Source organism: Saccoglossus kowalevskii, chromosome 5, assembly GCF_978046115.1.
Source record: "Saccoglossus kowalevskii chromosome 5, keSacKowa6.1, whole genome shotgun sequence".
In the NCBI taxonomy this organism is placed as follows: Eukaryota; Metazoa; Hemichordata; class Enteropneusta; family Harrimaniidae; genus Saccoglossus; species Saccoglossus kowalevskii.
The window spans coordinates 13,370,848-13,388,237 of record NC_140645.1 but is presented as its reverse complement, the minus strand read 5'-3'; the positions used below and the strand labels follow the sequence as shown (position 1 = coordinate 13,388,237).

The window sequence follows — 17,390 nt, the reverse complement described above, 5'->3', positions numbered from 1 at the left end:
TCTTGGTATATTTTAGCTTTACTAGAAAATGAAAAAAAAGTTACCAGAAAAATTTTCAAAATAAAAAAAAGAATGCAATGTTTTCAAGTAAAATGTAAAATACCTTTTTGCTGAAGTGTTTCGTTGATTCGCAAAATGGTGTAAAATAGTTCTATACCAAATTTGGGTAGTCACATCCCAATAATTCCAGAAGTCTCAATATTTGTTTTGAAATCATTGTAAATTGAATTAAGAAACCATTTACCAAAGTCTATGAATATTTGAGATAAATTTAAAATTCAACAACGGCGACTGTAAATATTTATGTTGCATTTTGATCATATGTACGATATAGGTATAGAGTATGTTAATTTTTATTCAGTATTGTAATTATTGATATCTTGATTTTAAAATTATTTTGTAGACTATAGTGTTGTCACTGTGTGACATAAAAAGACACACTTGAAGAAATAAAATAACTGAAATGCTTTGACTGACTGGGGTCTGATACCGTACACTCTTTGGATGCTCACATATATTGTCTGATAGAGGGCGCTCGACCATAGGTTTTTACGTTTTCGCCTATGGGGGCGCTATCTCAAGATTTATACTCAATGTGTCACTGAATGCAGTTAGACGTTTCTTTCAGTTGTACCAGTGATAGCGATACATCAGGATCTTCTCATTTTGGCTGTAATTTGTAATTAGCAGAATTACTGATTTTGGTAATAAATATTTATACATTTTAATTTTGATGACAGTAGGATATTATATAGCTATTATATTATATGGTGTTTGGCATAGCACCAAGAGCCAAATGAATTCCAAATGAATTCCAGACTTTTCCCAAACTTTCTTGCTCTCCCCCCCCCCCAAAGACATTTTGACCCTCAATTCAGGCCAACATCATCACCAAAGCTCAAGTTCTGAGGATATGGTAGTTCCCTGGGGAAAACGGGCCTTTCTAAAATGTATTAATAACTATGAAAATTTAAAGACTTTTCAAAGATTTCTTTTTATTTTTCCTGTAATTTAAAGACAACTCAAAGACTTTCCAGACCTCAAAAAATCAAAAGACTTTCATAGGATTTTTCCAGCGCTATGGACTCTGTAGCAGTGAAGTTCAGACATACTTGTGATGAACACTGTATAAATTCATGGTTTTATCACACCAAGATATCTATGTGAAGTCAATATTCTTTACTGCCCAAATAACTTGGTTATTAAGCCAACAATTAATATTGTGTAGCATGTCATCTTTTTAAATTTGTTTGCAGTTTCTAGTGATAAACTAATGCTTCAAGTCATGTTCGATAACATGTTGCATGTAGATATATTGTTTATGAATGATGTGAATTTATGTCTTTGATAATTAACCGAAAACCTTAGGTATAATTATGTAACCAGCTGCTGAACACTTCCACCTAGATGTTAATTGAATGGTTCAGATGCACTGCAACTTAGTTGTACATAATGTGATGGGAGTAGGCTAAAACTTGAACTTGCATATTTATTTTATTTCTCACAGAATTATAGAGCGATGGGCTTCATTAATTCAAATATTGTGTAAACAATGTATTTACAAATATACTACGGTGGTGTTGTGAGTGTTAGAAGAAAAACAAAACAAAAAAAATTGATGAAATAAGCTTTTTTATTTATTCAAAAGCCACATACACTGTGGCTAAATACAAGAACAATATTTATGTTTACAGTTTCCATAGCAACATTCCCCCCAAAAGTTAATAAACTTCTTCAATCTCATATATAACAAACAAAACAAACTATATAAAAAATGTTGAACTTTAATAAAAAACGATGGCTGCAGATATACATGTGTTGCAAGAAGGCATATTGCACAATAATTGGGATGCATGCATGGCTAGTTAGCATAAATTATTCATGTTTTCCATAATTTAGAATGTTATGTTAAGTATGCATGTCGGCTGATCAGAATTGTTCATGTATACCTTATTTGGCATCACAAAGAAAAGCATTAGCATAAATTATTCATACAGACCATATAACGTTTTCTATTCAGTACATATGCACAAGTAATCAACATAAATTATTCATGTAACCTTATAAGGTATTACAATCAGTACTTATGCACAAGTTATTAACATAAATTATTCATGTAGACAGTATAAGGTTTTACATTCAGTACATGTGCACAGGTGATTAACATATGTTATTCATGTACACCTTATTTGGAATTGTGTTTAAATATGCATGTCAGCTGATCAGAATAAATTACTAATGTTTACCTTATTTGGCAATAAATGCACAGATCATTAGCATAAATTATACATGCATATCTTATTTGACATGTTTTTTATGTACACTGATCTGATTAGAATGTTTTAATGATAAAATCTAGCAAGGATAAACTTTCTTGAAAATAAGTGATTGTTTTGTTTTTTCTAAGATGATATCCTTAGTTTAGGCAGTTTTTTAATATTTTTTTCGCACTAATATCAATAGAACGTTGTCTCATAAGCATATGGTAACCAAGGTAACCCTTTGAACACCAAACAACTTTAGTCACACTTCAAAAACAAAACAATTTGTGAAATATATCCATTAGGAAATGGTGCCCCCATGGTTCAAAATTAATAAAAAAAATACAAAAGTGTGAAAAATGTACCAACAACTGGGCATTCGTGGGGGGGGGGGGATGTGTTATATTGAAGAAAAAAAACATTTGTGTTGTTGTATCAACAACTGGGCATTCAGGGGTGGTGTTATATTGAAGAAAACAAATATTTTGGATAATGGCATTAAATTCTGTGATAAAGTAACATAAACATGATATGCTTTTATTGAAATAAAAGGCCCTTTTTTTTGAAAAAAAAAATACTGTTATAATGTTAATACATTAGGCAAAACAAAAAACAGACACCTTTACTCTTTAACAAATTGAGTTCAAGAAAAATTTGGCAGGAAACCAAAATCATTATTTTATTGGTGTGGGGTCACTGTGCCGAATAAGAAATTGAAATATTTGAATCAGAATTAAGGTCAGAACTGTGCAGACTCAGACTGAACAAGTTCTGAAAAGAATTAAGAATAAAAATATTTGATGATTAATAATCATTGAACAAATGAAAACTGAACAAGTTCTAGGAACTAAAGAACAACTAAAACAGTATTCAAGAAACATTGTATAAGGGGGAAAAACAGAACAGTCTGAAATATATTTATTTTTAAATAACATTTTCAAATTTTAAAAGTGTGTTAAAGTTCTTACAGGTATTTCAGTTTTCCAACACTTAAAAAATATATACAACAGCATGAAAAACGTACACCCAAGTTTTGGAAACTCAAAACGGTGAGGTGACTACGTGGACTGGTGACGTTAACTCAGATATACAATGGCATGTTTAATTTGCTGCTTGCTAAGGTGAACAAACATGGCAGACAATTTGCATGTAATTAAAATATATGCAAATCACGTTTAAAAAAACAACCATTTTTGAAGGTGATAGATAGTATGTACATTGTTTTTTAAAGAACAGAAAAAAGAAAAAGACGAAGATCCCACCAAACTGTTGCCTTGATACCTGACACATGTTTCACTTGCAATGTAATATTCACAAGAGTGTAGAATTGATGTACTAGTATATTAATCTTTGAGCGCCAGAGTAAATTTCTGCCACAATTCACAAATTTTAAACACATATAATTTCTTCATAATTTTTCCAAAATGTTGATCGAGACTTGCAGCCCACAAGAAATTATTCCTTTTGGTCCAAAATGATCCGAAAAAAAATATAGATTCATAAAAACAGGTAAATCGCTGCACCAAAAGTTTGCTCAGAAAAATATTGTGCTTACAGGATTAACTGCATAAACATATTTTAACACTATGAAGAATAGAATGTTCATACTTTCATCATGTGACTAACAGTTGCTATATACTGCTCAATGAGGGAAATGGATTGGTCGGATATTCAGCAACTGGTAAGTACATGCAAGCTATTCAATGGTCATGGACAACAGCTAAAGTGAGATAAACCTCAATTCCAGAAATATGTGAAGATAACAATCTTTACATGGATCGTTTTTTTTTTTTACTTAAGTTGATGGTGTTATACAAATAAAAACAAGATCTTGGCAACCTGACATTACGACACAATCTTGGAAGCACCTCTACACATTTTATATAAAGCCCTCTAACAACAGACATACCGACTTCTTTTGTTTTTTTAATATATTAAAATACACAACACTTTTCCGCCATCTGAGCAACCATTATATATAAAACAAAAAGAAACTTTTAGTTTGAAACAAAAAGTAAATCTGCAGCTGAAACCACCACCTGGGTGCAAAGACTATTTAATGTCTCACAGTCACGAGCATGTGTCCTTGGTTTGATAAATAACTATAAAAAATATATACAAAAGCAGGCGAGAGTTTGATTCAACAGAAACTTACTTATAAGAGAACTTGGTGTATAAAAAATTAGTATAAAAACAAAAGAAAGATGCAAGATGGACAATGGGGGCGCTGTTCTTTAAAATCAAGATGGCCATTCAGAAATCAAATGGTGATAAAAGATTTGTTTTTTATTTAAAGTGTGGTGGTCATAGCAACAGATTTTGTACAAAATGCATCACAAACAATGTTCACAGTGAACATGTTGTGTGACTGCCCATATGTTCTTAGGGAATGTTTTTTATAAATATGCAGAAGATCATACTATGTCACTGAGGTGGGTAGGTAGAGACGTTTAATATCTCTATTATCGAAGTACAAAGGCAAACTAAATGAATTAATCTAAACGCTGAGTAGAACATTTTTCAAATATTGTGGATTGTTTTAGTTTCACTGGATTTAATTTTCACTGAACATCACAAATTGGGTTACATGTTTTAATATTAACGGACTTGTAAACTACCTGATTTCCAAAAAGCCATTGATGTTCGGAAGGAGTCAATTTTTGTATTATTAATATTGGACGATAGTATCCATTTAATTCTCATTTGTAAATGCATATTTATTAATTGGGCAGGAAAAATTTGGAACAAAGGCTCAACAGTGAGTGAGAGATTGTTTTTACTTAAAAATGTAATAAGCATCAACATACTTTCAAATACCAATGTTTATTTACACTACAAGCCAAATTAATATTAAATGACTTTTCAAATACAAGTACCAATAGACCTACTGTAATAAGCATGGGACACATCTTCAGTGAAAGTAGAAACATAAATTTCAACTGTGAATTGTTTGTTCTGACGATTATGAATTTTGAGTTTAGTTCTGAGAAGTGGTTTACAAATAAAAACATGGCTGTTTGTGCTTCTGCAACAATTTCGCCTGTCCTCATGCTATAACTCATTGCAAGAGTTACTCTGATTGGTTAACACATATTGCCTGTGATCCAATCAGAGAAATGCATTTCCTGGGACAATCCTAGATTGGCACGTTTTTCCACTATGATGCTGTCAGCTGATAAAATATAAAAAGCAAAAAAATATTATTTCCTATCAGCAGTCTATTAGCATCAACCCCCTTTACGTAAATGAAACAGTCCGCCTGCATTATATGGTCTACCTTGTTGGGTCAAACCATTTTCTACAGAGGGGTGAGTGGGTGGGTTAAATTTTTGATCATATGCTTATGAAGTTTGAATATCAAACTGAAGTGATTTTTCAAATTTTGGCAAATATCCACATAAAAATACACCAATGCCTGCTTCGCTTAAAAAAGTGTTGTTTCTGTAATACCAATTAAAAGCACATACAACTTTATGAGTGTATTAATTTAGCCTGTACAAAAATACAATCAACATACTGTACAAAGTTTATTTGGATATCCATCATTTCTAGTCATGTCATCCCTCTGGCAATCATGGTATGGTCCGTTCCTTATTCAGTGTTGGAATATTCCATTCAAACACAGGTATGGCAGGTGTCTACAAAATCTTGTCTCTCAATTGCACATGGAGCCAGTTTAACAAATGAACATGATCATGGCATGGTCCTGTTACAGGAATATTCCATTTAATCATGGGGATGGTGAGCTCATGCTTTGAAATGATTACTAGTATCGTGTTCAAACGCCATTGGGTTGGCAGTGACATGTAATCCAGAGTCATTAGTCTCGCGAAGGCAGTAGCCAACCTCGTTGCTCCCTTCGTTAATCACCGGTGGGTGGTACGGTTTCTCACACTTCCGTCTGCCAGTTGAACCACGTGATGATGTATCACTCGATGACTGCGAGGGGAAATTTGGCTTATTATACGGTATTACTTCATCCGCAGGGTTTACCCCTTGCTGGTGCTGTTGGGAATGTCCTGTTTCTTGTCTCGCCTTCTGAGGTCGTTTGTGACTACTCCTTCTCTCGCTCAATTTTTCAGGTTTATCAGGCTTTTCCGGTTTAACTGGTTTAACAGGAGGCATGACTCGTTCTGTGCAAAAAAAAAAAAAGAGTCAAGCTTTCAGTGAATTTTGGAAATTATATTCATATAATTCATGCAAAAATACTAAATCAACAATTTATGTTTAAACATGGAATCTCAGACTCACTGTAGTAAAGTTATGCATGTTGCTGGCCCTTTGTTTTATCCACTCTTTTTCAGTATTTTTCCAAAAAATCAGAAAAGCAAGAATTTAATGAAAATGAATTAGATATACTGTATAAATTGAATTTGTCATTTTCGATAAAAATGTTTTCAGCTAAAATAAAGCTAATCAGAGAAATAATTTACTTTGACGTCATAATAAGGCAGCTTTTAACCAATATGTGATTCAAAATGGCAGCCATCCTTACCAAAAACTTGCTTATATTAAAAGATAAAAATTCTCAGAACTAAGCAATCAAATCAAACTACAGGAAAAGTTTATGATTAGTTTTTGTTGTTATTAAATTTTAATTTATGGTAAAAGTCAAACATTTAATTAAACATAAAATGGTGGACTTACCATTTTTAGCTGCTACGATTGGTTTCATTATATTTCTTTGCAGATCATGTGGTTGTTTTCTGTGATATTTCTGTTTGTGATTACCACCAGCATTGCTATCGCTATCTGTCAGTGGGCTCCCTGATCTTTGTACAGCCCTCTGTGCAGGAGTTAGCCTCCTGTTACCTAAGAGAAATACATACAGCACCAAATTAATGTATTGAATATACGGTAATCAAATATTTCAGCTGCATTACAAATACTGTATTTTCGAGATTGGTAAGCAAAAACAAAAGTAAAATAATTATGAGTAATCAACCGTTCTACGTACCCCCACGACTCGGATCGATAACTTTGGTTCCTTCTACTTTAAGGCCGGCACTCTCAGCTGCTGCAGCCACAGCGCTCGCGAAGTCAGCATCGTTGAAGAACGAACCATCTGACGTGTCACTCGCTGCGCTACATCTCACACTTGTACCACTGCTGCCATCCAGCGATGCCCACGATGCCATCATTGAACCTGGGAGCAATGTAACATGACTCAGTCAGATATAATTGTTTTAACAAGAGCAACTACAGAAAGCCCAGTATTGTGATTGAGTGGGGTTGATTGATTTCTTTTCGTAGCAAATCTATTTAAATATAATATTGCATCTTACTTGTAATTTTTTTTTAAATCAAAGATTTAACATTTTGTTTTCACAATTGAGTACATCGCATCTAAACACAAAGGTGAAAATGATTCAAAAAAAATGTTAATGCAAGTCATACATTATTGTACAACCGTTCATGAAAAATTTTTCATTAAAAGCACAGTAGCAGAAACTATCAACAGATTTTCTGTTGTTTTTTGTTTGTTTTTTAATTAGTTTATGAAGAACACTGAAATGCTTGCTTGAAAATATGGTTGCCGACTGAAAGCATTATAATGACCTTATGAAAGTCATTATACATAGATAATTGACTTAAAAAGATTAATATGCAAAACTGCACGCACATCCAATCAATTACCATATCCAAAATACAGTAGAATTTTCGAAAACCATTCCTGACAATCAGAAAATTAAACACAAAACTCTGTTAGCTGATATAGCTTCCCGGATGCATAGTCTGAAAGCACTGATCCAATTCAAATTATCATAATAAAATGACCAAATCTGAAAAAAGTCCACCCAAGGCATTTGCCTATGCAATCAGGTTTGCCATTTTCAAAAAGTCAAAAATAGAATTTGTTATGAAAAATGTTCACTCAAATCATGAAAAAAACAAATCTGAGGAAGAATCACACAATGACGATTCTTGCAAAATATCAAAGCAATATGTATAACATAAAGTTGACACTGACAGTCGTCTTTGTGGACAACATACTAAAAATAGAATAACCAAAAAATGTTTTACCTGTACAATTACTCTCTGTGTCTCCATCAATTTCTTCTGGATCGTCTTCTTTAGCCGACGTATCCTCATCAGACACTTCTGAATACATCATGTGATCAGACGGCCGTAAATCTATACAGAGTCCAGGGCCATGTGGGGTGTCTTCTAGCCGTGCTGGCAGCATGGGCATCAAATGCTCATCTGGCGGTCCGTCCTCGTTGTCTGTGTAGTCAGTCTCTATTGCCGACTCGCAATTCTGTAACGGCAATGAATTGCAAAGTTCATGGCACTCTGGATCATTTCTCATATCCCGATGCGATGAGCCGCTTCGGTTCGTATTATGGTGAGTCGGCCCATTTCGTGAGTTTTTTTTACTACGTGATGTTTTATCAGATGAATTATCTCGGTAGATTCCATGATCGTTCCTCATTGATCCAGGCAATAGCATTTCAGTCCCCATGTGACAATCAGGGTGTCGGCGTGTTGGAGGTGTTGGGTTTGGCGTACTGTGATTCGACCCTTGTAAATGATGTCGGTTAACAACTGATCCGTGTGATCGATGAGATGGCACTAGAGATGCAATTTCATCATGTGGATCAGTTTGATATCCCTGTGACGATTTCACGCTATACTGCGACGGAATTGGTGACCCTAAAATGTGGTACTGCGGTGATCCCGGAGGAGTCTCGTCAATGTCAGTAGGAGGAGGGTGTTCAGGGGGAGGGGGCAACAAATCGGCCCAATTCAGTGCAGGTTGTTTTGGACCTTTGGATTTCTTCTTCCTTCTTCCACTTCCACTGGAATCTGAAATTTTAAATTTGTTTGTTGTATACATGTATATTCAAATTTATGTATTTATGTAAATATGTATTCAAATTTATAAGATGGTAACTATAGCAATGATCAGTTGTTTCTCAGGATATCACAACAACCAATCTCAACTGACAATATTAACATAAAACAATGCAAGATCATAGAGCCACACACATTTATGCTACATTCTCATTCTCAACCACAGACTACAAAGTAACAAACATTAATCACTTCTGATCAACCAATCACACATTAACAAAAACTTTTCACCGGCCAATCATATGTCAAGAATAGTTTTTTTGCATCAACCAATCAATAAGAACAATTTTAATGTGTGAAATAGTAGAGTTAGTCCAACTACATATGACAGGGGTGCACACTAGAATAGTGACTGAATAATGGGAAATGATGCAGTTTTTAAACAACCAATCACAGTAGGAACAGTATGCAACCAACCAATCACAAATAAAAGCAGTTTTTAAACAACCAATCAGAGTTAGCATTATATTAGTACCTTGTGTGTAACTGCCAGAATCACTGACGGGGCTAGTGGCACTGGAGTCTATAAGTAAAGAATTATATTACAATGCACACAATTAGTAAAAAATAATAATGAATTAATGTTAATTATAATAATAAAACATTTATTATTCAAATTGGTTTTCCCTGATTGGCAAGTTAGGATTTTACATGGTTGGGCAGCTAATAAGGATGAGTCAAGTATTACTTTAAAAAGTAGACATTTTAATGTAATGTAATGAAATGGAGTGGAGTGGAGTGAAGTGAAGAATCTTTGAACTTGACAGCCTTATGATGATTCAACAAATGAATATGATTAACAATAGTATGATCTGACTTATAAAAATAACTTAATAATAATAATATATATAGGCATATGTAAATATTACAGAAGCAGAAAGACACTCCCCATGAAAATAAGCATTATAATTGTTATTGTAATATTCCATTATAATAATAGGTAAATACTTGCCATGCATTCGGAGGTGCGACGGCAGTGTACATGACGAGGAATCGCCGGAATTCTCGGTATCAATCGATTTATCATGCCTCTTTTTACTCCCATAATAAGGAGGTTGCAACCATGGTTTATCAAGATTATTTCCATTCCCATAATTTTTATCCAAATTGTCTTTGATGTTTGCCGGCATTACTAGCGTAGTGGACGCATATGGTTGAGTGATGTTGTGTTCTTTTCCGCACACATTCAAACTTTTGTGGTCTAGCAGTTCCCGTGGCAACGAACCCACCTCTGCATACTCTGGAATGTTACTGCAATGATAGAAAAAAGATTAAGTTGTACAGTGCATTAACAACTACTATTTTAGTTGACCTTAAGTTACATACAAAAATTAAATATAATACTTCTTTGTATTATGCCTTACAATATGCACACAATAAACCACTTTGCATTTGGTGTACTTAGGCTGAAGGATGAGACAGAGACCAAACGAAATATGAAAATCTATATTTCGGAGAAAACTAATAAATGTCCACTCAGTATGTTTCTGTAACAAATACTGAAAATTGAGTGGAGAATTTACAAACAGTGAACTTCATATTCAGTGATGACTATACACTACATTTATCATAAATAACTGTACTGTTTTGTTCATGGTTTTAACCAATCATGACATCACAATCAAAAACATGTCATGTCACTTTTGTCTGCACCTTTTTTTCTTACATTTTTAAATATTTCTCGAAATGAAATTTTATTTTTGAGCCAACAGACAAAATCTGAGTCAATTTTCAGTTTTCACTCAAAAAATTTGGCTTTATTTGTCCCAATCTTCTCTAAGAAAGTGCAGACTATAAACGGGACTATTTTGTGATAAAAAGAGGTAGTGGTGAAAAGGTTAACAAAATTATATTATTAGCAAACACTAATAATTTACTTTCAACTAAGAAACTACAGAAAACTTACCTTTGTGCAATCATATTAGGATCCAAAAACATATTCCCGTCATGTGACATAATATTAGTTTCCTTGATTTGTCCATCACCATCCAATGCATTGGGCGGGTAGTTAGTTCCCAGAGCCGAGGGATCTGGCATAAAAACAAAGAAAGTATGATTAGTGAACCATGGGGGCGCTGTTCTGCAAAATCAAAATGTGAGCCCACAACTCATTGTTATATATATTCTGGACCATCAAGATTAATATCGCCATGGATACCACATTATTCCCACAAGCAAACAAGATATGTTAAATATTACAAATGATTGAGATAGAAAGTTGAGTAGTTTTAAAACATAAATATTCATGGTTAGGGCACATCATACCATTATGGATGAGGGACCCATGCAACAATTACAACACTACAATAACAGCGGTATTTGAATTCTTTGTATGCCTTAAACCCCCTCCCCCTCTCCAGTTTATGTACATTTTTGATAATTTTATATAATCTCCTTATCAAATTTATCAAATGAACATACCTCTACTTTGGCTACTTGTCTGGATCAAATTTGTTTTTAATATAGAAATAATTCTTCAGGAGTATTTTGGTTTTTTAAAGTTTTTGAACAATCGTATGAGAAAAGCTAAACATATATAATAAAGCTATTGTGTTTTTTATACTAAAAGCAAGTTCCATATCCAATTGTTACTTTTCATGCAATTAAATTACTGAAAAATACTTTATTTTCGCTGAAGGGATGATTCAGTAAAAAAAATTCAGCGAATATACCTTTTTTTCTATACTATATTCAACTCATCAAAATTAAGTAAAAATAAATTCCATACAAAACACTGAAAAAGTTATTTCAGTGAAAATAAAGTACTTTACAGTAATTATTTATATTTATCACCACAAGACATTGTAATTATTTGCTTATAGAAAATTTAAATGATAAGAAAATGCAACTTTGATATCCATGTATGATGATGTGCAGTGAAGATCCAGTTCCACATGTTAGACAATTAAACGTTTTTTACGCAAAATCAGAAAATACTTAGAAACTTAGAAAACAGAAATGAACCGGATAATTGTAATATTCAAACAATTTGTGAAAATAATCACTAGTAAAACAGTCCGAGAAGAACACTAAGCAGAAGTACTCCTTTGCATTAGTCTTTCTGGAAATGTTCATTAGTCGTGTGATTTTGAGATCATCTCACAATTCGTGAATTTTTTTTTTTTTCAATTTTTGTGACGACTTCATCGCATACCTTGCAAACCCTCATCTTATAAATCATAGCCTTTAGTCAATGGTGATATATGCAAATTAGCTAATTACATATTCATAGAACAGAACAAATATTTCATAAGTGCTTCTTATATATATATACACACACGTAAAATGATTGAAAAAGAAATTTTAAGATAATGTAAAATATTTTACGATGGAAAACAACAAAAACTTTTCTGTTACGCTACAGAAATTGACATCATTTGAAATGAAGCATAAATCAAAAGTACATTGTGTCTGTATGGCTTAGTGACTGACCAAAAATTATGTCTGCATGGCCTAGTGGATTATGACTGAAAAAGGGATAGACCATTTGAAATTCAATTGAGGAAGACAGCAAGCTGGAGTCTTGAGGTAATTTTGTGAATGGTCCATCCCTTAATTATTTGTACGGTGTACCTGCTTGACATAATAGCAAAAAGTTGCAAAGAACGAAAACATAAAAAACTTATTCACAGAAAAAAAGTACATTTCTGAGTCATTTCCTGGAGCAGTTTAGTTAGTGTAAATTTGCTCAGCGCTTGATCATACAGTTGAAAAAAGAAATGAAACAAGAAGAAGCTAATATGTTCTTTTTCAAGAAAAGGATCATGTGAAAGCAGAATAAGAAATGTAAAGATGCACTATACAACTTGGTTTGAAATATGTTAAGTTTTGATAATAAAGCATGTAATAGACTAGTTTAGTTTATATTGAGAAGTGGCAAAGAGGTTAGAGGTTAAAGGTTAGAGGTCACTCACTTTGGTAACAGCATGAATGCTGTTGCTGGGTTAGAGCCTTATATTGGGCAGCTGGTAGTTGGTGCAAAAAAGTCAGAGAAAATTGTTATTAGTAGAGAATAAAAGACAAGCTAAGACACACACACATTATAATGGTGCAGAATTGTCAGTGCCAATGTATGTGCAGAGATAACAAAAAAAAAAAATGCAAGCATGCTCGGAAAGACGCACCACAGGAACACCGACAAGGGACAACATAACCGGTCAAGTCATGGCAGCTGTGCTCACCAGAGTTTTGTTGCCAGCTCTGTTCCATCCATGGGGTGGTGCCATCACGATTCAATGAACAATTTCTGTGAAAAACAAAACAAAATGTCAATTATTAATTAAGATTCTCTCATAGATACTTTCCCATATTTGCTCAAGTCGAAGTTCATCGCCAATAAAAATGCATGGAAGACAAAAAGTAAAAGTATGAAGAGGTCAAGTACCTACCTGTTTGTACTAGTTGATGTATCTCCTGGCTGTCTGGAAACGTGATCTAGTAAGACAATTGATACACAAAATATTTGTAATCCCTTCATAATAAAGACTATAACAGAGTGCATGCAATTACAATACATTTATGTTTGTCATCTTTATATCACCTGAGTTGCTCTAGAAATGTCACAACACATCTCAAATTCATATATGCCTCAACAATCATAAATACATTTATCACTAGATCTTTGTAATATATTTCCAGGATATAAATAGCAGCCAATCTACTACAAGTAAATGTAAACATGAGAGATAACAATGACAACGACGAGAATGAAGACAGACTCATTCCCTTCCATGTTTTCTCTCCAACTTAAATTTTTCACTTTTGTGCACACATTTTTCTGCAATTTGTTTTATATTCTTCAATATTTTTTGAAAATGAACCCTAATGTTGGGAGCCAATAGTCAAAATTTGAGTCAATTTACAGTTTTTACTGAAAAAATTTTGCAATTTTTGTTCCAATCTTCTGAAAAAAGTTGCAAACTATAAACAGGACTATTTTGTGAATTTGTGATGAAAAGAGGGAACTGGTGATGAAACATGAAATAAACAAATCAAGCCAGAAATGATACGAGAATGTTGTTCAATACTCTGTACAGTAAATGAGTAATCTTTGAAAGAATGAATTCAGAAAAATTAGTGGTATTTTTCCACCCAACATTCACTTTTTTCGGTAAACAAAGAAGAATTACAATTCATACCAAGCTTGATATTGTCAAAACAGTTTGACTGCTTCTTCTTTCTTCGTCTGTACAGCACAATACTAAACACAAGCAGTGACATCCATATGATGACACCTATAGTGCCAATAAACCAAGGCTGGGATACCACTCCACGAATTTTCTTTGCTAAGCTGGGAGATTGGGGCTCCATGTTAGCAACTAACACAGGATCTGTGAATATATAATATAACCATGATTTTAATACACTATGTAGTCAGATCTCCACGAAATTCCATAATTTCAGTTACTGTACTCTTATAGGTTGCATCTCTTAAAGGGAGGTAGTCATCAAGCCATGCTCATAGAAGAAAAGATGGCGACTTTGACTGTTGCGCAGATCAACGAGTACAAACGGGGACGTTACCAAGTTTTAATTAGGTATTTTTTAGGTGATTGGAAGGTATCAAAAGAGTCACTGGCGGTAATTAGTACAAGTCGTGCCCAGGTCAAACCTCATACTTGTAATTTCCATTATAAGAGCGCATTGGATGGTGGGAAAATCAATGTTTATCAACACAAATGTCGTACATGTGCGGCACGACGACCACCGTCGTTTAATCAAGCATACGTGTACAATGAATACAATTTCTGGTTCAAGAGGATCTAAAAATAAACCATTTATTTTTCACTGCTAGAGATTACAGGATTTGATGGCATTTATGAAGACAAAAAGAAAGTAGAAGAAATTTTCACTGCAAGAAAAATTGCAGTTTTTATTGATTCGCAAAAGAAATGTGTTTGTGGCACAACAAAAACAGTACCTATTCGTTTCACTTAATGCATTATTTTGGCTAAATTCTTTCATAGACACTACACTGAGCCAGCTGTTTACACAACACGACACCCTTCCTCTCTTCCCAACTCTCATCCAAAAGACGTAAAATCATATTCTTACCAAGCTGTACCAGCTGTGTTTCACTAGCGATACCAGCTCCACCATTTGTGAAGGATGTGACTTTTACCACATATAACATTCCAGGCACAAGATCATTGAATAAATACGAAAACGTGGTATTATCGGTTGTTTTGTTGACATTGAAACGAGTTTCATTACCCTGACACCAAATCTGAAATTAAAGAAAAAAAATATATTTCAATAAAAATAATAATTGGTAATTCAAAACTTGATTTTGATTGGTCAATTCAAAACTTGATTTTGATTGGTCAATTCAAAACAGTTTACTGGTAGTTTCTTTACTCCAATAAACTTACATGTAGTTTGACGTTTAATTAACAACACATAAGCGTGATAGTGCAACTGATTTATATAATCTAATCTTGTCACCTATCTGTATACAAAAATCTGTTCCCATATTGCACCTAATGCATCTTGGGTAAATCCATTGGCAAAGTGAGTTCAAGAGAAAAACCAACACAACACATAAACATAACTACCTTATATCCACGAATTATTCCATTCTGATGGTCTTTTGGAGGAGGCTGCCACTCAACAAGAATAGCATCACTGCCATTACTTTTAGCAGTCACACTCCTCGGGGGAGCACTAGGAGATGCCATTAGTGTTGTCACTTCCTTGGGAGCACACTCATTGCCGTTTATAACTGCATTAGATCCATAATTAAATGGTGCAGCTGTTATTTTATAATGAGTGAATGGGCTCAGCTGACCAATCGAAAACTGTCTAAGGCTGTTTCTCCCCCTTGATTCATGGTTGTTTGATACCGTTTCAATATGCTCAGAGCGGCTCTTTACAGCAGTAACTTTCAGATGAAATCCATCAATGTTATTGTGGTGTTTTTCAATCTGCAATTAAATAGGGGGGATGTCATCAACATAAAACAGCCAACTTATGCTACTTGCACTGACAATAATGCATACACAGAGTAAGTGAAATTTAGAGTTTTTAAAAGCAGAGGAAGCATTCAGTAATTGACACCGCCAGATTTGATTGAATTAATTAACTATTGACCGTTTTGACTTACATGCAAAAATACTGTAACTTCTGTAGCACTACTGGCTTCAATTTTTGAAATTGTAATTCCAGCTTCGTTGAGTTTACTCAATACATCCAGATCAGCTGTCTCTTGAGCTGCGGCTGGGACTATGCCTGAAAAAGTATGCCAGGAAGTTGTTGTTAACACATACGAGAAAAAATGTTAACACATACGAGAACACATACGACAGACGTCCACACATCAGGGGTAAAATGAAATTTCCGTAAGTCAGCAGATGGACAACGAGAACACATATGACAGACGTCCACACATCAGGGGTAAAATGAAATTTCCGTAAGTCAACAGATGGACAACGAGAATACATACGACAGACGTCTACACATCAGGGGTAAAATGAAATTTCCGTAAGTCAACAGATGGACAACGAGAATACATACGACAGACGTCTACACATCAGGGGTAAAATGAAATTTCCGTAAGTCAACAGATGGACAACAAGAATACATACGACAGACGTCTACACATCAGGGGTAAAATGAAATTTCTGTATGTTAACTGATGGACAACAAGCTTTTAAGAATAAAAATATAAAATTTGAAATATTGCAACTCTAAAAGTTATGACAAACCTTTTGTTGTGATGGGCTGTGAAACGCCACTGGGAAGACTAACACCATGTGAGTTGACAGCTCTCACCAAAAAAATATATGTCGTAGCTGGCCTTAGTTGACGTACTGTGTAAGTTTCAGTGCGTACACTTCTTGAGACCACTGTCCAGCCTGGAATTCAATTTTTACAGAATATTATAAACTAGTTAAAGGGTGGTCATCATTGCATCGTATTTGATATAGTACTTATATCAACGTACACAATATGTCTAAATACATTGTTTGTTTATAAAAACAACTTTCACACTCTCATAAGAAAATACAGAGCAAGCAAGTATTGCCTAGCAAGCAGGGTTATAACTTAGAATATGAAAGAACAATAATATAGAATATAGAGAAATGGTATAGTCTAGCTAAACCATGGTATAATTTGATCAATTTCACAGACAGGGCAAAAGTAAAGTGCAACAGTGATTGATTTATGATATAGGGCAATAATGGTATAGTCTTGTAGGGCAATAGTACATTTGTGTAGGGCAAGAGTACATTTTTGTAAGGCAATAGTATTGTCATGTAGGGCAAGAGTACATTT

General features: G+C 33.9%; 1 protein-coding gene across 1 annotated transcript in view; it reads right to left on the bottom strand.

Annotated features, from left to right (window-relative positions):
- Positions 1-1,615: 1,615 nt before the first annotated feature.
- LOC100375589 (roundabout homolog 2-like) overlaps positions 1,616-17,390 on the bottom strand; it is a gene marked incomplete at its 5' end in the record, with an annotated part of 127,459 nt that continues 111,684 nt past the window's right edge. The window contains 15 exons of the mRNA XM_085498732.1: positions 1,616-6,394; positions 6,909-7,073; positions 7,219-7,407; positions 8,286-9,068; positions 9,592-9,639; positions 10,069-10,367; positions 11,023-11,146; positions 13,031-13,081; positions 13,298-13,362; positions 13,505-13,550; positions 14,255-14,446; positions 15,171-15,342; positions 15,671-16,039; positions 16,219-16,343; positions 16,820-16,969. Of these exons, the coding sequence (XP_085354858.1) occupies positions 6,009-6,394; positions 6,909-7,073; positions 7,219-7,407; positions 8,286-9,068; positions 9,592-9,639; positions 10,069-10,367; positions 11,023-11,146; positions 13,031-13,081; positions 13,298-13,362; positions 13,505-13,550; positions 14,255-14,446; positions 15,171-15,342; positions 15,671-16,039; positions 16,219-16,343; positions 16,820-16,969 (3,164 nt within the window). The remainder of the gene's footprint in view (positions 6,395-6,908; positions 7,074-7,218; positions 7,408-8,285; positions 9,069-9,591; positions 9,640-10,068; positions 10,368-11,022; positions 11,147-13,030; positions 13,082-13,297; positions 13,363-13,504; positions 13,551-14,254; positions 14,447-15,170; positions 15,343-15,670; positions 16,040-16,218; positions 16,344-16,819; positions 16,970-17,390) is intronic.